Source organism: Oncorhynchus masou, chromosome 4, assembly GCF_036934945.1.
Source record: "Oncorhynchus masou masou isolate Uvic2021 chromosome 4, UVic_Omas_1.1, whole genome shotgun sequence".
NCBI lineage: Eukaryota > Metazoa > Chordata > Actinopteri > Salmoniformes > Salmonidae > Oncorhynchus > Oncorhynchus masou.
Window position 1 is genome coordinate 14,300,640 of NC_088215.1, and position 26,274 is coordinate 14,326,913.

The window sequence follows — 26,274 nt, forward strand, 5'->3', positions numbered from 1 at the left end:
CTTCGATATTTACAATAATGAATTACGTTAATTTCTATCTGCAAGAACGAGAACGTTTTGCAACTGAAGGTGGCCCTGTTCACACCCAGTACACATTTCAGAGGTGAGATCATTTTTGTCCACCATCAATTAGGTTAAATATAATCTCAGACCAAATGTAGCCTAAACATAATATGGCCATGGAATTGTTGAACATTTTAATTTAAAAAACAACGCAGCAGCTATGTAATCTAACAAATAAAAAATATTTATGCTACTGCTGTTTAATGTATTCTGTGTAGCCTATTTTAACTGAATTTGTACATCTTTGTTCGCTTATGCTAGGCCTGCTTGAACTTTGTGAGCTGGGGCTGACGAGGGAGAGGGGGGGCTAATGACAGGTGAAAGGGGGGAGGGGGGAAAGAGTGGAAAGGGTATCTGGGAGGTGGTGATAACGTCTCATTTAAATTTGACATGTACATTTTAGTCATCTATCAGATTAATTCATTCCTACTATAGTTCATTATAGTTCATTGGCACTTGTTTAACGTTATCATCTTTCCCTACCACCACCCCTACTGAGGCGCACCAGGCGAAAGGAGACAACGTGGGACATGTCTGTGGATAAACTGGAAGCGTTCATTACGCTCCTATACGTCCGAGGACTGTACGGCGGAATGAACACGCCTTTGGAGAGCTCCTGGAACGAAAAATATGGGTTGATGCCACGGAACCGCTTCAGAGAGATCATGCGATAGCAAGAGAGACCAGACGCATGCGCCTGGAAACCCTGGTATCAGAAGTGTGGGGAACGTTTGTACAGAACCGTGTTTCCTCTTACAAGCCTGCAGTTAACATTACCGTTGAGGAGCAATGGTTCCCCAGAAACGCTAAGTGCAGCTTTACGCAGTACATCCTTTACAAGCAAGACAAGTGGGGCATGAAGTTTCGGTTGGCAGCTGACGTTGACAGCAAGTACGTGCTGAATGTCTTTCCATATCTGGGGAAAGATGAATCTCAGCATCCTGAAAATGTGGGCATGAGGCTTGTAGAACCTTACCTTGGCGAGGGTAGGAATGTAAACACAGACGAGATCTTCACATCACTTCCATTGGCAAATAAATGGATTGACAAGAACACAAGCCTGGTGGGGGTGGTGAATAAGATGATACCGGAGCTGCCTCCATCTGCATGTAACCCGTCACAAGCAGAGCTGTTATCCACAGCGGTGCTGAAGCACGACAAAGCAGCACTTACGGTTTACAAATGTAAGCCAAGAGAGAACGTCTGTATCCTGAGTACTATGCATCTGACAGTTGCCATTGGCGGTGACACAAAGAGAACCAGAGACCCTGACGCACTAAAACAACACACAGGTGTGTTATACCGTTAGGCTATGACGCATCTTGGCATACAGCTGCCATGCACGGTGCTCTTCTGTTGTACAAAATAATTCAAAGGTATTGTATTCTATTCTATTCTAGTTGGTGTGGATACGATGGCCAGACATTTCACGGTGAAAGGGGGTACTCGCCGCTGGCCCTTTGCCGTATTCTACAACTTGCTTGGCCTGGCTGCTATCAACGCGCACGTTTTGTTCACCCTGTGCACTGGTAAGACATCACGAGGAGAGATTTCATCATGCAGTTGGCATTGGCGCTTCGTGAGAACCACACGAGCGCCAGGGGCAAGGCAGCAGCGCACGACGTGCCAAATGACGCACCACCGCTCTTCCGAGAAGAAGAGACAGTGGACGGATGCGCACGGAAAGAAAACTGCGACTTCTGCGGGAAGAAATTTGTCCGCGGAAAGTGCTCATTCCAGAATAAAGATTTGTCGAAGATTTGTGTTGAATGTCATGGAATAACTGCTGCTAAGCGTAAAGGCGCACGTGCCCGAGAGAGGCCACGACGAGTTCATTAATAACTGACACCTGTACAGGTTGTTTTTATGACTGACACTTGTTATATGCTTGATATGTTATTTTATAATAACGTTATCGTTTTACATTTGCTCGTTGTACACTCCATTGAGATGACTCTCGGCCCATTTAGCCCTATTGACAGTGCGAATTTTGGAACACCTATAGCCTACGAGGTTGACCACTTAGTCTAACATAAGAGCGGATGTTATAAAAAGATGCTTCTACATTCAATTACGGTGAATGTGATTTCTGTATCGTTCTTTTCGCTAAAATCTACAGATAAAATGGAATTACCATTTACATGTTGGTGTTTCTTTCCCTCAATTAAAACAGAACAACCTAGGCTATTATAAAGGTCTAAAACTCTAAATGTAGTCAAGCAGCATGACCTATAACAGGGTCACCAGAAAACGTGTGGAGAGGCGACATTTGCCGCAGCGCATTTCAATATTTTGGTTTAGTTTATTCAAATACAGTATAGTCCATTTTGTTTGTGAATGGGGTCAAATTATATAAAAAAATATATTCTTGGGCCACCAAGACTTTTTCAATCCAAAATGATTAACTTGAATTAATCAATAAACACGATAGCTGACTGAGTACATTTTTTAAAAAGTCTGCAGTTTCATTGTCAGAACTATACGATGCAAACTTGCATAAAGCAAGCTCAGCCCTTTGCGTTTTATTGTCCATCAAGTTGCTTTCTCTGTGTATAGGAAACCCCCTAGTCCTTCTTTAAAATATAATTCATATTAAGTACACGTTTGCTGGACTTTGACAGGGGTTTCATCCCCCCAAAAGTCCAGGAGAGCGTCAAGTTCTTTACCTCAATCAGCATGACTAACCGTGTCTGTATGTAGCCTCACTACTTTTATAGTCTCGCCACTGTATATAGCCTGTCTTTTTACTGTTTTATTTCTTTACCTACCTATTGTTCACCTAATACCGTTTTTGCACTATTGGTTAGAGCCCGCAAGTCAGCATTTCACTGTAAAGTCTACACCTGTTGTATTCGGCGCACGTGACAAACACACGTTGATTAGATTTTTTTAAGGAATGAAACAAACAACAACAAAAAACATGTGACCTGATTAGAAAAACTATCATAGCCCAGATGTAACCTTTTTAGATTCATGACGTCAGACGTTCCAGAGTTTTACCTGGTTAGGTTCGCAAATCAGGAAAAACTATGGGCCTCATGTTTTTTTCCCACCACCCCACTCTGGGTCCTACGGTGACGCCTCTGGTATAGGCTACCTAGGCTAAGCTGTTAGAACACAGTGCAGCATTTGGTGGATGCCAGGCACAGAGAGAGGCTAGAGGCTCAGAGATATGGGATAAGTCATGATGTATCATATGCAGAGGCCGTGAAACAGATTGGTAGAACTACAGGGCAGACTGGTGGAGGTTACATGGATGTTCCTGTAGTAAGTGGACTGAGTGTCAGGGCTGGTACTTCTGATGGTCCTGGCATGGTCTCCAGGCCTGTTTAGACATCTTGTGCTCATGAATGTACCTTGTCAAAGGACACTTTGATAATGAATAAAGATGACTACATAGTTTTGATTGGTAAGGTTATCAATACGACTTGGGTTGTGGAGAGCAGAGATGCCAGAAATATTGAGGGTAACAGACTTCCGGCGCCGACAGAGATGGCCGCCTCGCTTCGCGTTCCTAGGAAACTATGCAGTTTTTTTTTTTACGTGTTATTTCTTACATTAGTACCCCAGGTCATCTTAGGTTTCATTACATACAGTCGGGAAGAACTACTGAATATAAGAGCAGCGTCAACTCACCATCAGTACGACCAAGAATATGACTTTCGCGAAGCGGATCCTGTGTTCTGCCTTTCACCCAGGACAACGGAATGGATCCCAGCCGGCGACCCAAAAAAAACGACTACGTAAAAGAGGGAAACGAGGTGGTCTTCTGGTCAGACTCCGGAGACGGGCACATCGTGCACCACTCCCTAGCATTCTTCTCGCCAATGTCCAGTCTCTTGACAACAAGGTTGATGAAATCCGAGCAAGGGTAGCATTCCAGAGGGACATCAGAGACTGTAACGTTCTTTGCTTCACGGAAACATGGCTCACTGGAGAGATGCTATCGGAGTCGGTGCAGCCAGCTGGTTTCTCCACGCATCGCGCCGACAGAAACAAACATCTTTCTGGTAAGAAGAGGGGCGGGGGCATATGCCTTATGGCTAACGAGACGTGGTGTGATCACAGAAACATACAGGAACTCAAATCCTTCTGTTCACCTGATTTAGAATTCCTCACAATCAAATGTCGACCGCGTTATCTACCAAGAGAATTCTCTTCGATTATAATCACAGCCGTATATATTCCCCCCCAAGCAGACACATCGATGGCTCTGAACGAACTTTATTTGACTCTTTGCAAACTGGAATCCATACATCCTGAGGCTGCATTCATTGTAGCTGGCGATTTTAACAAGGCTAATCTGAAAACAAGACTCCCTAAATTGTATCAGCATATCGATTGCGCAACCAGGGCTGGCAAAACCTTGGATCATTGTTATTCTAACTTCCGCGACGCATATAAGGCCCTGCCCCACCCTCCTTTCGGAAAAGCTGACCACGACTCCATTTTGTTGATCACTGCCTACAGACATAAACTAAAACAAGAAGCTCCCACGCTGAGGTCTGTCCAACGCTGGTCCGACCAATCTGATTCCACACTCCAAGACTGCTTCCATCACGTGGACTGGGATATTTTTCGTATTGCGTCAGACAACAACATTGACGAATACGCTGATTCGGTGTGCGAGTTCATTAGAACGTGCGTTGAAGATGTCGTTCCCATAGCAACGATTAAAACATTCCCAAACCAGAAACCGTGGATTGATGGCAGCATTCGCGTGAAACTGAAAGCGTAAACCACTGCTTTTACTCAGGGCAAGGTGACTGGAAACATGACCGAATACAAACAGTGCAGCTATTCACTCCGCAAGGCAATCAAACAAGCTAAGCGTCAGTATAGAGACAAAGTAGAATCTCAATTCAACGGCTCAGACACAAGAGGTATGTGGCAGGGTCTACAGTCAATCACGGATTACAAAAAGAAAACCAGCCCAGTCACGGACCAGGATGTCTTGCTCCCAGGCAGACTAAATAACTTTTTTGCCCGCTTTGAGGACAATACAGTGCCACTGACACGGCCTGCAACGAAGACATTCGGACTCTCCTTCACTGCAGCCGAGGTGAGTAAAACATTTAAACGTGTTAACCCTCGCAAGGCTGCAGGCCCAGACGGCATCCCCAGCCGCGCACTCAGAGCATGCGCAGACCAGCTGGCATGCGCAGACCAGCTGGCTGGTGTGTTTACGGACATATTTAATCAATCCCTATCTCAGTCTGCTGTTCCCACATGCTTCAAGAGGGCCACCATTGTTCCTGTTCCCAAGAAAGCTAAGGTAACTGAGCTAAACGACTACCGCCCCGTAGCACTCACTTCCATCAACATGAAGTGCTTTGAGAGACTAGTCAAGGACCATATCACCTCCACCCTACCTCACACCCTAGACCCACTCCAATTTGCTTACCGCCCAAATAGGTCCACAGACGATGCAATCTCAACCACACTGCACACTACCCTAACCCATCTGGACAAGAGGAATACCTATGTGAGAATGCTGTTCATCGACTACAGCTCGACATTTAACACCATAGTACCCTCCAAGCTCGTCATCAAGCTCGAGACCCTGGGTCTCGACCCCGCCCTGTGCAACTGGGTACTGGACTTCCTGACGGGCCGCCCCCAGGTGGTGAGGGTAGGCAACAACATCTCCACCCCGCTGATCCTCAACACTGGGGCCCCACAAGGGTGCGTTCTGAGCCCTCTCCTGTACTCCCTGTTCACCCACGACTGCGTGGCCACGCACGCCTCCAACTCAGTCATCAAGTTTGCGGACGACACAACAGTGGTAGGCTTGATTACCAACAACGACGAGACGGCCTACAGGGAGGAGGTGAGGGCCATCGGAGTGTGGTGTCAGGAAAATAACCTCACACTCAACGTCAACAAAACTAAGGAGATGATTGTGGATTTCAGGAAACAGCAGAGGGAACACCCCCCTATCCACATCGATGGAACAGTAGTGGAAAGGGTAGTAAGTTTTAAGTTCCTCGGCATACACATCACAGACAAACTGAATTGGTCCACCCACACAGACAGCATCGTGAAGAAGGTGCAGCAGCGCCTCTTCAACCTCAGGAGGCTGAAGAAATTTGGCTTGTCACCAAAAGCACTCACAAACTTCTACAGATGCACAATCGAGAGCATCCTGGCGGGCTGTATCACCGCCTGGTACGGCAACTGCTCCGCCCACAACCATTAGGCTATCCAGAGGGTAGTGAGGTCTGCACAACGCATCACCGGGGGCAAACTACCTGCCCTCCAGGACACCTACACCACCCGATGTTACAGGAAGGCCATAGAGATCATCAAGGACAACATCCACCCGAGCCACTGCCTGTTCACCCCGCTACCATCCAGAAGGCGAGGTCAGTACAGGTGCATCAAAGCTGGGACCGAGAGACTGAAAAACAGCTTCTATCCCAAGGCCATCAGACTGTTAAACAGCCACCACTAACATTGAGTGGCTGCTGCCAACACACTGACTCAACTCCAGCCACTTTAATAATGGGAATTGATGGGAAATGATGTAAAATATATCACTAGCAACTTTAAACAATGCTACTTAATATAATGTTTTACATACCCTACATTATTAATCTCATATGTATACGTATATACTGTACTCTATATCTTCTACTGCATCTTTATGTAATACAGAGATCACTAGCCACTTTAACTATGCCACTTTGTTTACATACTCATCTCATATGTATATACTGTACTCGATACCATCTAATGTATCTTGCCTATGCTGCTCTGTACCATCACTCATTCATATATCTTTATGTACATATTCTTTATCCCCTTACACTTGTGTGTATAAGACAGTAGTTTTGGAATTGTTAGTTAGATTACTTGTTGGTTATTACTGCATTGTCGGAACTAGAAGCACAATTATTTCGCTACACTCGCATTAACATCTGCTAACCATGTGTATGTGACAAATAAAATTGGATTTGATTTTGATTTGATTTGTTACTGTTGAAATGGTTGTTGACATGCTGAACAATTCTAAGGGCGGAGTGTTTCAGCATGATCTAAGTTTAATGGGGTTGGGTTTTAGGGGAGGGGGAAGGGTATGGTAGAAGTTAGGGATTCATTTGGTTTCGAATTTTATTTTCATGGTAGTACAGATTTGGGCAGATCATGAATGATCGTACATTGTAGCACAGTAAGTGGCGGCATGCGCTTAAACGATTGTTTGCGGACCGTCATGATATCATAGAAGAAGAAGAAGAAAAAGAAGAAGAAGAAGAAGGCTGCTTCTGTACTGCTTCAAAAACATGACTTCATCGAGATGAATTAGTGAAATTGAATAAGACGGAGAAAAGCAAGCATGTAAGTACATAACTATGGAATTGCATTAGTTCGGTGGTTTTTTGTAATTTACAGCAACGAAACGTGGAATGTGATGAATGCTGCTAGCCTGTACATTATCGTAGCCATTTACTGTAGCTTTTACCTATGGAGTTGAGTTTAGTCCTCTAGCCCAGACTGATTCCTAATAGGACCTATAGTTAAACTAAAGCAGATTCGGTGTTTTGTCAGCTATTTAGCTATACCAGCTAGTTAGCTACACAGGCCACATCGATAATGATATCGTCCCTAAAGTTAGCAAATGATTTGATCAGTCCTCAAACTTGGCTAACGCTGTGACCTTGTGGTTAGTGTCCACCCTGAGATTGAACGGTTGTGAGTTCAATCCCTGGCCGAGTCATACCAAAGACTGTAAAAATAGGACTTGATGCATCTTTGCTCGGCACTCAATATTAAGGAGATAGTTGGGTGGTAAAGGCCCTGCGATAGACAAGCGTCCTGTCTAAGCTGCCCCGCTACAGAAACAGGAGTTAGGGCAGGAGCCTATGAGACGTTCTGGCTCGCACACAAGCCAAGGCACTTACTAACTTGGCTAGCTGATATTGACATGACTAAAACAATGGATAGCCAGCTACAATGGCTAGCTAGTTAAGACGGTTGCCTTAATATCACAAGGTAATATTCACACAAAAAAAATCAAGGTTTGAAAGCACGACTGACGAGCTAGCCTAGGGTGGCAGTCTGTTTGTGCCATCATGCCACTCCTTGTCATGCCAAACTGTTTGGCATAAGTCACGGAGTGTAATGTTAACACAAACACATACCCAGGTTACCAATGAGAAGCTGAGGTGGAAATCTTAGCTAGAATAATTTGTGGGTTAACGTGTTAATGAATAATTTCCCATATGAGAGGCAGTGCGATTTAGGGAGTAATGGCAGTACATCTAGTGTACCTACATGCAGGCAGTACCACGATTGCTAATCACAATATTCTGTGTGTTTTACGGGTCAATGGTTGGTTGGTAGTGTGACCTCCCTGCAGGTGTCATCACATGAGGGACCAGCTAGCCTGTCTTACTGCATTCTACACAGATTCTGTCTCTGGAGAAATTGGAGGGACACAAACGTTGGTAGAAACAGATCTACCTCCTCTGAATCCAGGGAAATGTTTTGCCCTGGGGGGAAAAAACGATTGACTGAACAAAGGTATGTTAATCATATTCACCACACAGTAAGAACAGAGGACCAGATCAAAATGAGTCTATTGAAAATTAATATCATTTTGAAAACACAGTAGGGCATGCTCATTGAAGCGTTCGTATTTCATATTGCATGTAGAAAATAAGATATACTTTTATTTGCCAATTTGACAGGAAAGTTTGTGCCTCCCATGTGGGAAAACTCCGCAGTAAGTTAAAAGCCATCCTGAAGAAAAAGTACCAAAGTCCGCCAGGGGGGGAAACTGACCATCCATTTTATATACATTGTGATCCCCACTATCAAGCTGGTAAAAGTAGTGAAGAGAACCAACATGAGTATATTCTATCTGAGCCAGGTTACAGGAGAAGACATCAAGGAACATGTTCATTGCTAAACCCAGATGAGCCTGTCAGAACAGCTCTGACGAAGGGCGTCGCTGGTATTGGCAAAACTAGCCATGTGCGAATGATGATTCTTAACTGGGCAGAGGGAAAAGGAGACCAGGAAGTCCAACTCATATTTCCCCTTCCTTTCCGGGAGCTGAATTTGCTGAAGGAGAGACTGAGTCTGGTTGAACTTCTTTACGAGTTTTTCCCAGAATTGAAAGAACCTGGAATTTACAAATTGGACAACTGCAGAGTTGCGTTCTTTCTTGACGGGCTGGATGAATTTCGACGTCCTCTCGACTTCAAGAACAGCCCTATAGTGACCGATCCCACAGAGCCCTCCTCCGTGCCAGCACTGCTGACAAACCTAATTAACGGTAACCTTCTTCCCTCCGTCGCTCACATATCGATTACATCCAGACCTGCGGCAGTCCATCGCATCCCTCTTCAGTACATTGACAGAGTGTCAGAAATCGAAGGCTTCACCGACTCCCAGAAAGAGGAGTTCTTCAGGAGAGCAATCAATGACGAGAACCAGGCCACAGCAGTTATCACCTACTTGAAGAACTCGAAGGCCCTTTACAACTTGTGCCAGATACCTTTTATCTGTTCAATCTCAGCGTCAATCCTCGAGAAACAGACATATGTACCCGACAAAACATGCGAACCTGTCGCACTAACTCCATTATTTAACGACCTACTCATCCTGTTACAAATGGGGAACCACAATGTAAAGATAGTTGACGAATTGGGGGAACTAGCCTTTAAGCAGTTGGTGAAAGGCAACACGGTTTTCTACGAGGAAGACCTACGAGAGTGCAACATTGATGTCCAAGTGGCAGCTGTGTACGCAAAAGTAAGCATACCCATCTTCAGGGAGGATATTGGGCTGCACCAAAAGAAGATCTACTACTTTGGGCATACCACCATTCAGGAGTTCTTTGCCGCAATGCGGTTTCTTCAATCTTTTGGCAGCCAAGACGAAAACCTGGCTGTCAACCGGAAAACCCAGATCGAGAGAACTCTCTGGTTTTTTGGAGATGCCACCCAACTCAAGAGCGCGGTGGACATGACTTTGCGGAGCAAGACCGGACACATGGACCTCTTCCTTCGCTTCCTCCTCGGCATTGCTCAGAACTTTAACCAGATGTTCTCCGAGGCTGGCTTCACACCGTCTACTGCCCTTCCGGAAATGTTAGTGTACATCAAGAAGAAGGTCTTGGAGAATCCCACTTCGCCGAGGACCTTCAACCTGCTGAACTGCCTGAGGGAACTGAAAGACTACTCTCTAGACAACGATAGTGTGCACTTTCTCCAGACGGGAATCCCGCCAGATGCCAAATATCCACTTGCACATTGGTCCGACCTGGCTACTCTCTTTTTGGCATCGTTGTCTGGGTCGATAGACATGCTTGGGTTGGATGTAGAGAACAGAGGAGACGAGGAACTTCTGAGGATGCTGCCAGTGATCAAAGCTTCCCACACCGCCACGTAAGTACTTGGTCATTTAACAATACCAGCTATTACATATCTATATGACATGTCGGTAACGCACAAGATAATTGTCATCAAAAATGTGTTAATTCAAGTTTGTTGGGCTCGTCTTACAGTTTTGGTGGTTCAAGTGGCTACTAGTATGACTTATGTGCTTCTTGATTCCATAAACCCTCCTTCCCACCAGGCTATCGTATCACAACCTGACTGAGAAATCCTGTGAAAGTCTGGCCTCGGCGCTCACCTCAAAGGTGTCCAATCTGAAAACTCTGGACCTGAGTTTCAACACGCTGAAGGACTCGGGAGTGCAGCTGTTGGCGGCCGGCTTGGCCAAGCCACACTGCCGACTGGGGAGACTGAAACTGTCCGGCTGCAGGGTGAAACAGAATGGCTTTGCAGCTCTGGCCAAAGCTCTCAAATCCAACCCCTCGCACCTGCGAGAGCTGGATCTGAGCGGCAACGAACCGGGAGAATCGGGGGTGTTTCATCTCGTTGACGGACTGAAGGTTGTTAAGTGTGAACTGCAGATCCTGAAGTGAGTCGATGTCCACGGAACCTGTTCTGATTTTGTCTTGGCTTGCTTTACCCCCACTTGTCATATAATTTAATTAAATTCTCCTTCGCATTAATATTGTGACTTGATGCAAATGAAGTTCCCTTCTGTAAGGAAATAGTTGTCTTCAAATTTGATTGTAATCTTCGTTAGGCTCTCAAACTGCAAGCTGGGCCTGGAGCTGAGTCGCGCTCTGGTGGTGTTACTGATAGACAACCCCAGACACCTGCGAGAGCTGGACGTCAGCATGAATGACCTGGGAGACCGGGGGGTGAAGATGCTCATGGACATACTGAAGTCAACCCAGATATACAAACTGGAGTGAGTACTGTCTGGAGTATTGTAGTACCCTCACACATTCCACCTCACTGATTCTAAAGTGAAATGTTCACTGTAGTAAATGTACCATACATTTTCCCTCCACCACCAGGTTGTACTGTTGTCAGCTCACTGAGAAATGCTGTGAGAACATGCTTAGGTGTCTGGCCAACATCCCCAGTCTGAGGGAGCTCAACCTGAGCAACAATAACCTGAAGGACGAGGGGGTCAAGATGCTCTGCAAAGCCTTCGGAGTGCCTGTCTGTCAACTGGAGAAACTCAAGTAAGCTAGCTAGCTCGCAGAGTTGTGCCCAATCCCATGTACACCCCTATGAAACAAATGAGACAATTTTGGCGATTCAAAAACAAATCAGTCATGGGCCGAATTTGGCTCGCTGGCTGCCACTTTTTCTTTGCCTGCCATATGAGCTGAATAGTACATTCAAACTTGTCCAATTCTGTTTAGGTCATATGTATTTTTGCCCTTATCTTATTCCAAACTCCTTGGATACAACACATACATATTAAAGAATAAAATCATTAATTAATCAATCATTGAATTGACGAGTGTTGCCCTCCTCTCTCCAGTCTGGCGAGCTGTGGCTTCACGTCTGGAGGCTGTCGATGTCTGGTTGGAGGGTGCAGTTTCAGCCCCACCTTCCTCAAAGAGCTGGATATCAGCAGGAACCACCTGGGATCAGGTGTTGTCGCGTTTTTCCTGTTCCTCAAAACTGTACGCTTTTCACTGGAGACCCTACGGTGAGCACTGCGATTAGACTGTACAATTGTAGAAGGCCTAATGGTTCACATTTGAATAGTTTAGTTGATAGATATATTTTTACATTGAAATGGCATCAACAGGCACATCATGTGTGATTTTATAGGGACAGTATACTCAAATCAAATAACATACTAATGTTGTGTGTGTTTGTTGAACATTTGCCCCACACACACACATGCACTTAGACTGAGTGACTGTAAGATGACAGAGCTATGCTGTCCAGAGCTGGTCGAAGCTCTCTGCTCCAGTGTCACCGTCCTGAAAGAGCTGGATCTATCTGGGAACGAACTGGGAGACAGCGGTGTAAATACACTCTGCATGGGACTGACCTCAACAACCTGTAAACTGGAGAGACTGTTGTAAGTAACATGTTAACAGTTTTAATACTTCTAAGCATATTCACACACAAATTCATGTATAATGCATTGTTGAGTAAGGTGAATGTGTGTGTCCCCTCTCCCCCCCAGTCTGAGATGCTGTGGGATCACAGTAAAGGGCTGCTCCTCCCTGGCCGTAGCCCTGAAGTCCAGCTGCTCCAGCATCACAGAACTGGGCCTGATGGGAAACGACACGGGAGAAGAAGGACTGAGAATTCTCTCTGACATCAGGGATGACCCACACTACAAACTACAGACTCTAGAGTAAGTCCTGGTGCCATCAAAGCTCAGAAAAGTTACTTGTTAATGTTACCATACAAACAGTGTAAAATGTGGGACAGGAGATTTTTATTTGTTTTGCGAACTTGAAAGATATTCTCTAGATAGACTCTAGATATGCTGCCCTCTTGCATTAGCTTTTTTGAGAAATGTTACCAATACTTTTTTTGTCTGTAGTCATTTGTAGGCCTACATTAGTTTTAATGTAATCATTAGTCCATTTGCTAATGTTATTCTTCTTTCCAGAATAAACGATTGAGAGTGGCCTTGCTCGCCGGAGGTGGTTCTTGGCTCGACCTCTTCCCAAATCTGGAGTGACGATACGAAACGATTGGCTAACAAGTTACGACAAAGTACTTTCAGCTCGACAGTAAGCACTTGACGTGCTTTGAGCCAACTGGACTTGTTCACTGACTTTTGAGCATTTGTAAAGTGCCTTCCAGTATCCTGGCTGCTCACACTTGAACGGAAGACCAGAGAGTATTTACCTAGAAACAGATAGTGAGGCTGAAATGACACACACACACACTGTTACTAACTCCGTTCCTCTGGTCTTGCTACAGTATCGACTCTTAACTTTTGCAGAAGCTTTACAGTATTGTTTTGCACATCGGTATGTACACGATATAATGCATAGCCTCTGCTCAAACACACGTGACCGGCCTCTTGACAACGTCTTAGCCAACTACGGTAGCGAAAAGCTATGTTTGGTGGAGTGAGGTTACGTTATAAGCGTCTCTGAGGGATGATGCAATGTTTTCATTTTAACACAGGTACAGGCCCTTGGTAGCATAGTATTGTTTTTCAATTAAAAAAAAACACATTTTATTTCTCTTTGAAAGTGCTTTTAAAAAATATATATTAAGATGACCAAATGTTTCGGAAATGTATACAGTAGTACAACTCTTGGTTTATTTACTATGTACATTTTACCCAAATATACCTAGCTACTTCTATTGGTCATAATTGTGGGTTTTTTAAATGTACTAATGGGAGGTTTAACTTCAGAATCTTTCCAACTTTGGTCATATGTTTCAGGTCTGGTCTCCAGATCTGTTTGCACCTACTGCAACAGTCTGGTTGACGCTGTATTTCAAGGTAAACAAGTGCCTTTAGAGTAGTGTGATTGTGAGGGACACAGTTCTCTACTATTTGTCGTCTCTGCTGGTGTGTACAGTATGTCTGTTTGAGTGCGCTTGTATATGTGTTTGTGTGTAAATGTATACCAAATTCACAGCTGTTTGACAATCATATGTATCATGATCACAAATTGGTACGATGTTACACATTGGTGTGGTCTGATTCTCTGATTATGGTACATCACCACCACTTGGTGGCGAAAAACGTGAATTTCTCCACGGGTGTGGGGGAGGGGTTAAACTAATGACGGATGTGAAGCCAATACCGGCAGCACCCACTACTGGGTCACTAATAATAAACCAGACAGCATCTTTTGCTACACGATCACTGCCCGAATTTTTGCGAGCGCATCTATACAAACCCAGGTATGATACCATGTTTTAGCTAACAACAGGCTAAAGTACTAACCAATCATGGTCTGCATTTTGTAAATGTGTGCTGTGGAATGGTCTGACGAGGTCGGTATAACGCTGGACGAAATAGTGTTCTGCAAGTCCAACGGTTTGGATATATTGCACACCGTCTCCATGTGGAAAGTACAATAACAACGCGGCTGACACTATTAGCAAAACAATGAGGGGGTTTTGCTCTCGAAGGTTACAATAATACCTCGGGTATCTCGGTATCAACCGGCGCTGTAGCCTATGTGTTTGGAAAACGCGAATTAGTTACCAAGCCAGCAAGCTACAATAGGCATGCATGATAGTGGAGTCAATATACGCAACACGAAGGCAGTAGTCTTTTAATAGCCTACCTATTGATGTCCCGTAATGTCTTTCATTGCTTCATGATGGCCACAATACCATTATTTTGTCAGTTTTTGTAAAAAAAAAAAAAAAAATCACCTTTATTTAACCAGGTAGGCTAGTTGAGAACAAGTTCTCATTTGCAACTGCGACCTGGCCAAGATAAAGCATGGCAGTGTGAACAATTAACAAGTCAATAACACAGTAGAGGAAAAAAAGAGTCGATATACATTGTTGGCAAAAGGCATGAGGAGGTAGGCGAATAATTACAATTTTGCAGATTAACACTGGAGTGATAAATTATCAGATGGTCATGTACAGGTAGAGATATTGGTGTGCAAAAGAGCATAAAAGTAAATGAATATAAACAGTATGGGGATGAGGTAGGTAAAATTGGGTGGACTATTTACAGATCGGTTAGCTGCTCAGATAGCAGATGTTTGAAGTTGGTGATGGAGATAAAAGTCTCCAACTTCAGCGATTTTTGCAATTCGTTCCAGTCACAGGCAGCAGAGAACTGGAACGAAAGGCGGCCAAATGAGGTGTTGGCTTTAGGGATGATCAGTGAGATACACCTGCTGGAGCTCGTGCTACGGGTGAGTGTTGCCATCGTGACCAGTGAACTGAGACAAGGCGGAGCTTTACCTAGCATGGACTTGTAGATGACCTGGAGCCAGTGGGTCTTGCGACGAATATGTAGCGAGGGCCAGCCGACTAGAGCATACAGGTCGCAGTGGTGGGTGGTATAAGGTGCTTTAGTGACAAAACGGATGGCACTGTGATAAACTGCATCCAGTTTGCTGAGTAGAGTGTTGGAAGCTATTTTGTAGATGACATCGCCGAAGTCGAGGATCGGTAGGATAGTCAGTTTTACGAGGGTAAGTTTGGCGGCATGAGTGGAGGAGGCTTTGTTGCGGAATAGAAAGCCGACTCTAGATTTGATTTTAGGTTGGAGATGTTTGATATGAGTCTGGAAGGAGAGTTTACAGTCTAGCCAGACACCTAGGTACTTATAGATGTCCACATATTCTAGGTCGGAACCATCCAGGGTGGTGATGCTAGTCGGGCTTGCAGGTAGCGAACGTTTGAAAAGCATGCATTTGGTTTTACTAGCATTTAAGAGCAGTTGGAGGCCACGGAAGGAGTGTTGTATGGCATTGAAGCTCGTTTGGAGGTTAGATAGCACAGTGTCCAAGGACGGGCCAGAAGTATACAGAATGGTGTTGTCTGCGTAGAGGTGGATCAGGGACTCGCCCGCAGCAAGAGCAACATCATTTGATATATACAGAGAAAAGAGTCGGCCCGAGAATTGAACCCTGTGGCACCCCCATAGAGACTGCCAGAGGACCGGACAGCATGCCCTCCGATTTGACACACTGAACTCTGTCTGCAAAGTAGTTGGTGAACCAGGCAAGGCAGTCATCAGAAAAAACGAGGCTACTGAGTCTGCCGATAAGAATATGGTGATTGACAGAGTCGAAAGCCTTGGCAAGGTCGATGAAGACGGCTGTACAGTACTGTCTTTTATCAATGGCGGTTATGATATCGTTTAGTACCTTGAGTGTGGCTGAGGTGCGCCCGTGACCGGCTCGGAAACCGGATTGCACAGCGGAGAAGGAACGGTGGGATTCGAGATGGTCAGTGACCTGTTTGTTGACTTTCGAAGACCTTAGATAGGCAGGGCAGGATGGATATATGTCTGTAACAGTTTGGGTCCAGGGTGTCTCCCCTTTTGAAGAGAAGATGACTGCGGCAGCTTTCCAATCCTTGGGGATCTCAGACGATATGAACGAGGTTGAACAGGCTGGTAATGCTACAAGAGGGCCACCATTGTTCCTGTTCCCAAGAAAGCTAAGGAAACTGAGCTAAACGACTACCGCCCCGTAGCACTCACTTCCGTCATCATGAAGTGCTTTGAGAGACTAGTCAAGGACCATATCACCTCCACCCTACCTGACACCCTAGACCCACTCCAATTTGCTTACCGCCCAAATAGGTCCACAGACGATGCAATGTCAACCACACTGCACACTGCCTTAACCCATCTGGACAAGAGGAATACCTATGTGAGAATGCTGTTCATCGACTACAGCTCTGCATTTAACACCATAGTGCCCTCAACTCGTCATCAAGCTCGAGACCCTGGGTCTCGACCCCGCCTGTGCAACTGGGTATTGGACTTCCTGACGGGCCGCCCCCAGATGGTAAGGGTAGGCAACAACATCTCCACCCCGCTAATCCTCAACACTGGGGCCCCACAAGGGTGCATTCTGAGCCCTCTCCTCTACTCCTTGTTCAACCACGACTGCGTGGCCACGCACGCCTCCAACTCAATCATCAAGTTTGCGGACGACACAACAGTGGTAGGCTTGATTACCAACAACGACGAGACGGCCTACAGGGAGGAGGTGAGGGCCCTCGGGAGTGTGGTGTCAGGAAAATAACCTCACACTCAACGTCAACAAAACTAAGGAGATGATTGTGGACTTCAGGAAACAGCAGAGGGAGCACCCCCCTATCCACATCGATGGAACAGTAGTGGAGAGGGTAGTAAGTTTTATGTTCCTCGGCGTACACATCACAGACAAACTGAATTGGTCCACCCACACAGACAGCATCGTGAAGAAGGCGCAGAAGCGCCTTTTCAACCTCAGGAGGCTGAAGAAATTTGGCTTGTCATCAAAAGCACTCACAAAGTTCTTCAGATGCACAATCGAGAGCATCCTGTCGGGCTGTATCACCGCCTGGTACGGCAACTGCTCCGCCCACAACCGTAAGGCTCTCCAGAGGGTAGTGAGGTCTGCACAACGCATCACCGGGGGCAAACTACCTGCCCTCCAGGACACCTACACCACCCGATGTTACAGAAAGGCCATAAAGATCATCAATGACAACAACCACCCGAGCCACTGCCTGTTCACCCCGCTATCATCCAGAAAGGTCAGTTTACTGAGAGACTGAAAAACAGCTTCTATCTCAAGGCCATCAGGCTGTTAATCAGCCACAACGAACATTGAGTGGCTGCTGCCAACTTTAATAATGAGAATTGATGGGAAATGATGTAAAATATATCACTAGCCACTTTAAACAATGCTACCTAATATAATGTTTACATACCCTACATTATACATCTCATATGTATACGTATATACTGTACTCTATATCATCTACTGCATCTTTATGTAATACATGTATCACTAGCCACTTTAACTATTCCACTTTGTTTACATACTCATCTCATATGTATATACTGTACTCGATACCATCTACTGTATCTTGCCTATGCCGCTCTGTACCATTACTCATTCATATATCTTTATGTACATATTCTTTATCCCCTTACACTTGTGTCTATGAGGTAGTAGTTTTGGAATTGTTGGCCGAGGTTGGAGTAGCCAGGAGGAAGGCATGACCAGCCGTTGAGAAATGCTTGTTGAAGTTTTCGATAATCATGGATTTATCGGTGGTGACCGTGTTACCTAGCCTCAGTGCAGTGGGCAGCTGGGAGGAGGTGCTCTTGTTCTCCATGGACTTTACAGTGTCCCAGAACTTTTTGGAGTTAGAGCTACAGGATGCAAATTTCTGCCTGAAGAAGCTGGCCTTTGCTTTCCTGACTGACTGCATGTATTGGTTCCTGACTTCCCTGAACAGTTGCATATCGCGGGGACTATTCGATGCTATTGCAGTCCGCCACATAATATGTTCCTTATGTGTTCATATGGTATTTCTTTATCTTGTTAATAGCCATGTTATGTAAAAAATAAAAATAAACTTTGTTTCAGTGTCAATTGTAGCAGGTGTTTAGGGGAGTATATGAGGATGGAGGGGTTACCTAGGTAAAATTGGGAGTCGTCAGAAATGGCACCCTATTCCCTACAGGCTATAGTGTACTATTCCCTGTATAAAGCACAGTGCACTAAATATGGAATAGGGTGCCATTTGGAATGTAAACTGGGTGTATATTGATTGATTGACTGGCCATTGTTTCTGTGACTGTCTCTTGAAATATTAAACGCCCCAAATACTGTTACACCCAACCACCAGTCTCCAGGGCCATCGTGAACATGGTGGAGTCGGCTTTGAGAACCAGGAAGGAAAATAACAGCTGTGTTGTTGAGAAATAGCTGCTTTTCTTTCACCTGTTCTTTCATTCAGATGACCTCACTCTCAAAATGGTGGCAAGCCACTCAGTGAAACTTTATACACATTGTCGGAATGGAATAGAGAGATCTTATGGGGTGTGAATGGTTCTCGATGACCGAGTCACTAGTATTAATCAATTTCACAAATATTTGTCTTCTCAATACCCCCTAAAATGTATAACATTTTGCTTGGTTAATGACATTGTAATTCCTAATAACTTGGCCAGCTTGGTTGACCCCTCTTGCCACAATCTACTCCGGTGTCTAACCTGAGCGAACAGCTATGGGCAAGGAGAAGCTTCACATCAACATCGTGGTGATCGGCCATGTGGACTCAGGCAAGTCGACCACCACGGGCCACCTCATCTACAAGTGTTGGGGCCTCGACAAGAGGACCATTGAGAAGTGAGAAGGAGGCCGCTGAGGTATGGAGGTGGCCAGACACAAGCAACTTAACTCTCTGTGCTGGGAAAGTGTTTAAGGTCTAGCCTGTTGTTATACATGATCGATATGTTAGTCTATTGTCAAACTTTACACCAAGCTCGGTATTTCAGGGATATGGTATGATTCCACTTTGAATCCATACCATTGAACTGAGCATTGACTTATTTACCTCTCGATTTTGTTCCAACATAACAAAGACAAAAGAGACAAACAAACAGCACAGACATTTGCCATTGATTTGGTCTCTCTTTGGTCTGTCTTTAGATGGGGAAGGGCTCGTTCAAGTACGCCTGGGTGCTGGACAACCTGAAGGCAGAGAGGGAGCGAGGCATCACCATCGACATCTCCCTGTGGAAGTTTGAGACCAGCAGGTCACTATCATCGATGCCCCGGGACACAGGGACTTCATCAAGAACATGATCACTGGCACCTCTCAGGTATGGGCTGCAGACACTACCGTATCCAGCAGGTCACTATCATCGACGCCCCGGGACACAGGGACTTCATCAAGAACATGATCACTGGCACCTCTCAGGTATGGGCTGCAGACACTACTGTATCCAGCAGGTCACTATCATCGACGCCCCGGGACACAGGGACTTCATCAAGAACATGATCACTGGCACCTCTCAGGTATGGGCTGCAGACACTACTGTATCCAGCAGGTCACTATCATCGACCCCCGGGACACAGGGACTTCATCAAGAACATGATCACTGGCACCTCTCAGGTATGGGCTGCAGACACTACTGTATCCAGCAGGTCACTATCATCGACCCCCCGGGACACAGGGACTTCATGAAGAACATGATCACTGGCACCTCTCAGGTATGGGCTGCAGACACTACCGTATCCAGCAGGTCACTATCATCGACCCCCCGGGACACAGGGACTTCATCAAGAACATGATCACTGGCACCTCTCAGGTATGGGCTGCAGACACTACTGTATCCAGCAGGTCACTATCATCGACCCCCCGGGACACAGGGACTTCATCAAGAACATGATCACTGGCACCTCTCAGGTATGGGCTGCAGACACTACCGTATCCAGCAGGTCACTATCATCGACCCCCCCGGGACACAGGGACTTCATCAAGAACATGATCACTGGCACCTCTCAGGTATGGGCTGCAGACACTACTGTATCCAGCAGGTCACTATCATCGACCCCCCGGGACACAGGGACTTCATCAAGAACATGATCACTGGCACCTCTCAGGTATGGGCTGCAGACACTACTGTATCCAGCTGTCACTCAACATGGACCCTGACTGAATGTTTAGCCAAGGGCCTTATTTTGTACGTATGGGCCCCAAAACTGGAAGAAGGAAGAACATGAAACATATTAAACATGTCTTCTATACTATTAGAAACATTTTTTTTGACCAGGATTACATTGGCTACTCTGAAAATCAAACGGTTATTCTGGGAATCCATTTAGTAAAACAAGAAATAAGAATAAGAATTGATTATTTTTCCATATAACACTTTCTGCTTTCAAACTGCTTTCAAATGCAAACAAAATGAAACGTCATGTTTGCTCCCCGTCTCCTCCTTGCCACAGGCAGACTGTGCCGTGCTCATCGTGGCGGCAGGCGTGGGCGAGTTCGAGGGGGACATCTCCAAAAATGGGCAAACCCGTGAGCACGCCCTTCTGGGCTACACCTTAGAGGTCAAGCAGCTGATCGTAGGGGTCAACAAGATGGACTCCACCGAGCCCAACTACAGCCAGAAACACTATGAGGAGATTGTGAAGGAAGTCAGCACCTATATTAAGAAGATTGGTCACAACCCGGATCCGGTGGCCTTCGTTCCCATCGCCGGCTGGAATGGGGACTATGCTGGAGGCTAGCCCTAACGTTAGTAGTCTTCTTTGTATACTTATCCTTATCTTTTTCCAAGGCAAGAGGACACTTTATATTCTTAGGACGCAACCTTATTACACAATAGAGTTACAGATGCAGTCGTGCACACTTCCACTGAATTACAATTAGTTACAATTAACTGCCGTGGTATGAAAAGTGGTTCGTTTTCACAAGGTGTCTTATTCCATATTACTTATGCAGGGCATAACGCTTAAGTTAGGCTTGTTCCTAATGTTTGGTCTGGTCCCTGTAGATGACATGGTTCAACGGGTGGAAGATCACCCGTAAGGACGGCAACGCCTCTGGGACCACCCTGCTGGAGGCTCTGGACGCCATCCAGCCGCCCTCCCACCCCGCTGACAAACCCCTCCGCCTGCCCCTACAGGCCCTGGACGCCATCCAGCCGCCCTCCCGCCCCGCTGACAAACCCCTCCGCCTGCCCCTACAGGCCCTGGACGCCATCCAGCCGCCCTCCCGCCCCGCTGACAAACCCCTCCGCCTGCCCCTACAGGCCCTGGACGCCAGCCGCCCTCCCGCCCCGCTGACAAACCCCTCCGCCTGCCCCTATAGGCCCTGGACACCATCCAGCCGCCCTCCCACCCCGCTGACAAACCCCTCCGCCTGCCCCTACAGGCCCTGGACGCCATCCAGCCGCCCTCCCGCCCCGCTGACAAACCCCTCCGCCTGCCCCTACAGGCCCTGGACGCCATCCAGCCGCCCTCCCACCCCGCTGACAAACCCCTCCGCCTGCCCCTACAGGCCCTGGACGCCATCCAGCCGCCCTCCCACCCCGCTGACAAACCCCTCCGCCTGCCCCTACAGGCCCTGGACACCATCCAGCCGCCCTCCCACCCCGCTGACAAACCCCTCCGCCTGCCCCTACAGGCCCTGGACACCATCCAGCCGCCCTCCCACCCCGCTGACAAACCCCTCCGCCTGCCCCTACAGGCCCTGGACGCCATCCAGTCGCCCTCCCGCCCCGCTGACAAACCCCTCCGCCTGCCCCTACAGGCCCTGGACACCATCCAGCCGCCCTCCCTCCCCACTGACAAACCCCTCCGCCTGCCCCTATAGGCCCTGGACACCATCCAGCCGCCCTCCCACCCCGCTGACAAACCCCTCCGCCTGCCCCTACAGGCCCTGGACGCCATCCAGCCGCCCTCCCACCCCACTGACAAACCCCTCCGCCTGCCCCTACAGGCCCTGGACGCCATCCAGCCGCCCTCCCACCCCACTGACAAACCCCTCCGCCTGCCCCTACAGGCCCTGGACGCCATCCAGCCGCCCTCCCACCCCACTGACAAACCCCTCCGCCTGCCCCTACAGGCCCTGGACGCCATCCAGCCGCCCTCCCACCCCACTGACAAACCCCTCCGCCTGCCCCTACAGGCCCTGGACGCCATCCAGCCGCCCTCCCACCCCGCTGACAAACCCCTCCGCCTGCCCCTACAGGCCCTGGACGCCATCCAGCCGCCCTCCCACCCCACTGACAAACCCCTCCGCCTGCCCCTACAGGCCCTGGACGCCATCCAGCCGCCCTCCCACCCCGCTGACAAACCCCTCCGCCTGCCCCTACAGGCCCTGGACACCATCCAGCCGCCCTCCCACCCCACTGACAAACCCCTCCGCCTGCCCCTACAGGACGTCTACAAGATAGGAGGTGAGGCCCTGGGAGGCGTTCAAACCCACCACTGGTACTATGCCAGTGGCTCGAGGGTCAATTCCATTTCAATTCAGTCAATTTGTCTACATTTACATTTACATTTAAGTCATTTAGCAGACAGCACTGAAAGCCAAAGGGTTTTGAGTTGTTTTTTCAGCTCTTACATACATTTTTATTTTTGTTGTTATACACTGAGGCTGGGATTCAATCCGAGCTGCGTTCGATCTGAGATCTAGCACGCTTGACATTTAACTGGAATTTACAATTGAATTGACATCTGCAGCGTTTGCCTTGAATGCGATCTCTGCCGAAGGCGTTAACATTGCCATTAAATGCTACAATTTCTACAAGTGCGATCGGATTCAATCCAAGCCTCAGAGAGACTTGAAAGATTGCCTCAAACGTTTCATGCCTCTCACCTCCCTCCTCCCAGGTATTGGTACGGTCCCGGTGGGGCGGGTGGATACGGGCGTGATCAAGCCAGGCATGGTGGTGACTTTTGCCCCCGTCAATGTGACCACGGAGGTCAAGTCAGTGGAGATGCTGACCGAGGCGCTGACCGAGGCCATGCCCGGAGACAACGTGCGCTTTAACGTCAAGAATGTGTCGGTAAAAGACATACGGCGAGGGAACGTGGCTGGAGACCGTAGGAACGACCCGCCGATGGAGGCGGCCAGCTTCACTGCACAGGTCTGGATAGGAGAGTTTGCTGTGGAGAACATTGTGTGTCTGGATAGGAGAGTTCGCTGTGGAGAACATTGTGTGTCTGGATTGAAACGAGTCATTACGAGACACCAATTAACATGCTGTGTTCTGATTCCTGTTTTTGTCCAATCCACACATCACTTACTACCCCGTTTAAACAGGCAACAAATAGCATAGAGTCACATCATCATCCTGAACCACCCAGGTCAGATCAGTGCCCGGCTACGCCCCCGTGCTGGACTGCCACATGGCCCACACCGCCTGTAAGTTCGCCGAGCTGGCGGAGAAGATTGACCGGCGCTCGGGCAAGAAGCTGGAGGACAACACCAAGGCCCTGAAGTCTGGCGACGCAGCCATCGTTGCCATGGTCCCTGGGAAGCCCATGTGTGTGGAGAGCTTCTCTGAGTACCCACCACTTGGTAGGTGGTGTGTGTGTGTGTCTGCCCTCAACTCAGATCCCTATTGGGGGGATAGAGCGTCTGCCAAATGACTTAAATGTAAATGTAAAATAGATGACGTGTACTGTACATCTTTGTCATATATGTATATATATATTACAGAACCGGCTCTGTTCATCAGATAAGAAGTTATCTCCATCCTTCATCAGTCTTGCTGCTTCTTGTCTAGAACTAATCACGTTCCATTTAGTATTTTCGAAGTGCTACAGTTCAAATCAACTATAGCATTGTATCATGTGCTGCAAAGCCTGTAATAGACTGAAATATGTTTATAATAAATCATTAGAAGTATGACTCACATTCGATCATTCTCTCCATCCTCCCAGGGCGCTTTGCGGTGCGTGACATGCGTCAGACGGTGGCGGTGGGCGTGAAGGCGGTGGAGAAGAAGGCTCCGTCCACGGGCAAGGTCACTAAGTCGGCCCAGAAGGTCAAATGAACGTTGTGTTGGGCTGGCGACGTTAGCGTCTGCCACCGTGAAGACATCACTCCCCTCCTACACACCATAGTCCACGTCTGGTCCATATGCTCACGATGCATCACAACAGCAGACGGATGGAAACAATGTCGTAGTATATTCATTAAGGAAGTGTTCTGTTTTATATATGTTTTGGTCTGCTTGTTGGACTGTTTGTGGTTAGGATACTCTATCTGAGTGGAAGACCATTTAAATAACTCCTCTAGGTGTGTGCTATTGTACTCAGTTCAACCTCAAAAATGTTATTGATAGTGTTTGTTTTGCATTAAACTAGCTGCTAGTTAATGTTAGTAAAAATGTACAAACATTTTTAAGTCGATAAAATGTTGAAATGGTGTTGTGTTTTCCTATGGCTGCTTGCATGTTCCCAATGCACTTTAAGAAATATAGCAGATACTAACATATTGTAGCACCTTGCTCGGCTTAAAAGCTCCCTTGCACTGTTCAAACCTTGTCGACACTGTTCCCTCGACACCTTATTGTAACCTGTGAGCTTGATCTATATCGAAAGACATTTAAAAAGGGTTCAGACTTAGCAACATGTGCATCATTTTTCCGCAGTCATTTAAATATGGGTTGACAGTTGAAGAAATCATTTTCAAGGTAAAAAATAGATGCCAACACGCAGCTACAGAACAGGAGATACACCACAATGGTCAAAGGCTGACAGGACGTGTCTGTAAATATGTCAACAAACACACTTGAATTTCCTTTTTTTTTTTTTTTTTATTGATGTAGGAGAATAAAAGTTTCTTTAGCATTTTTCATGACATCACAGGCTTGATTGGAGCTAACGGACATTATTACTATCGTATAGGTATGTGCACGTCATTTAAATAAATTAGGATAATGATCGTATGAGACACAATGATGACATTTCTAAAGGCCAGTTTTCCTTTGGTAATACTTGGTCTGTCTGTGGATAAATAATGGCCAAATCAGATAGTCATTTTTTTTATATATACAAGGGACAAAACAAAAAGCAAATATGTGAGACCATTTCAGCACAAAAGGCCAACAACCCACACGTTGGGTGCAAATAAACATGTTGAAATGGACAGTATATCGCCAAAAAAAGGCACCATGTTATGTACTGCATGTTTTGTATACTTCACATATTCTGGTAAAGCCTTCAATAAGGATCTAATCGACCATAAATGTTTCTGCTAAGGTTTCTGTTTCCAATGGTATGTGTACTGGAGCTTTGGATTTGGCGTACAATTTCATACTGTATTTCATGTTGTTTTTGAATGGGTTTCTCTCCTTTGAAACAACCCCCTTGGTGAAACATCCAATAATCCCTACAGGATCCTGTTCAGTAGGCACAAAATGTTACAAAACGTTTTGAAACCGATGAGGTAGCCTACTACCTGAGGTTGAGCGTGTCCAATGAGTCATCTTTGCATTCCAATTCAAAATGTTTTGCTACATTGTGCCCTATTGAACATGACCCTGTTGTACCTGAATCTGTAACACTTAAAAGGTTAGTCCACTCAAATGACAAAATACATGTTTTATTTTGGTAACCTGCAAAGACTGTTTGAAAGGTAAGAAGAACAATGTCATTTTGTGATTTTAGTGACATATCCCTTTAAGTCAAAAGGAATAATTGTTGTTAGCATTAGCCATGATGTCACTCACACTGCTTGCCAGGGTGTGCGAAATATCACTTACAGATTATTAACATAACATTATATACATTCTACAGCATGTCAACTTCCGTTTAAGCAATTTAATAAGCATTCAAAACTATAACGTATTAAAATAACTAAAGCCGGGGAGTGTGATTGCGACTGAAACCATGTAAGACTGCAAGTATCTTCATTTAATTAAAAGAGGGTCACATAATCAGATAACAAATAT

General features: G+C 46.4%; 2 protein-coding genes and 1 pseudogene across 3 annotated transcripts; all 3 read left to right on the plus strand.

Moving 5' to 3' along the window:
- Positions 1–627: 627 nt before the first annotated feature.
- LOC135520691 (uncharacterized) lies at positions 628–2,394 on the plus strand. Its single transcript, XM_064946430.1, has 2 exons — positions 628–1,355; positions 1,464–2,394. The coding sequence occupies exons 1-2, from the start codon at positions 755–757 to the stop codon at positions 1,844–1,846; spliced, it is 984 nt and encodes a 327-aa protein (XP_064802502.1). The 5' UTR covers positions 628–754; the 3' UTR covers positions 1,847–2,394.
- A 4,731-nt stretch (positions 2,395–7,125) lies between these two features.
- On the plus strand, positions 7,126–13,722 carry LOC135524219 (NACHT, LRR and PYD domains-containing protein 12-like). 2 transcript variants are annotated; one of them, XM_064951565.1, is made up of 10 exons: positions 7,126–7,401; positions 8,407–8,586; positions 8,754–10,457; positions 10,648–10,995; positions 11,167–11,334; positions 11,444–11,614; positions 11,920–12,090; positions 12,298–12,471; positions 12,580–12,753; positions 13,015–13,722. In XM_064951565.1, the coding sequence occupies exons 2-10, from the start codon at positions 8,546–8,548 to the stop codon at positions 13,025–13,027; spliced, it is 2,964 nt and encodes a 987-aa protein (XP_064807637.1). In that variant the 5' UTR covers positions 7,126–7,401; positions 8,407–8,545; the 3' UTR covers positions 13,028–13,722. The 2 variants fall into 2 exon arrangements, with proteins under 2 accessions (XP_064807637.1, XP_064807644.1); XM_064951572.1 differs by having other exon boundaries at positions 8,473–8,586.
- A 135-nt stretch (positions 13,723–13,857) lies between these two features.
- Positions 13,858–26,273, plus strand: LOC135520769 (uncharacterized; annotated as a pseudogene).
- The last annotated feature ends 1 nt before the right edge of the window (position 26,274 follows it).

Bases quoted from the DNA above. Each gene is read 5' to 3' on its own strand.
- LOC135520691 (XM_064946430.1), top strand. From the start codon at position 755: ATGCGCCTGGAAACCCTGGTATCAGAAGTGTGGGGAACGTTTGTACAG. The intron at 1,356-1,463 runs GTGTGTTATACC...ATTCTATTCTAG, and splicing joins CGCACTAAAACAACACACAG to TTGGTGTGGATACGATGGCC.
- LOC135524219 (XM_064951565.1), top strand. From the start codon at position 8,546: ATGTTTTGCCCTGGGGGGAAAAAACGATTGACTGAACAAAG. The intron at 10,458-10,647 runs GTAAGTACTTGG...CCTTCCCACCAG, and splicing joins AAAGCTTCCCACACCGCCAC to GCTATCGTATCACAACCTGA. The intron at 12,472-12,579 runs GTAAGTAACATG...TCTCCCCCCCAG, and splicing joins TGTAAACTGGAGAGACTGTT to TCTGAGATGCTGTGGGATCA.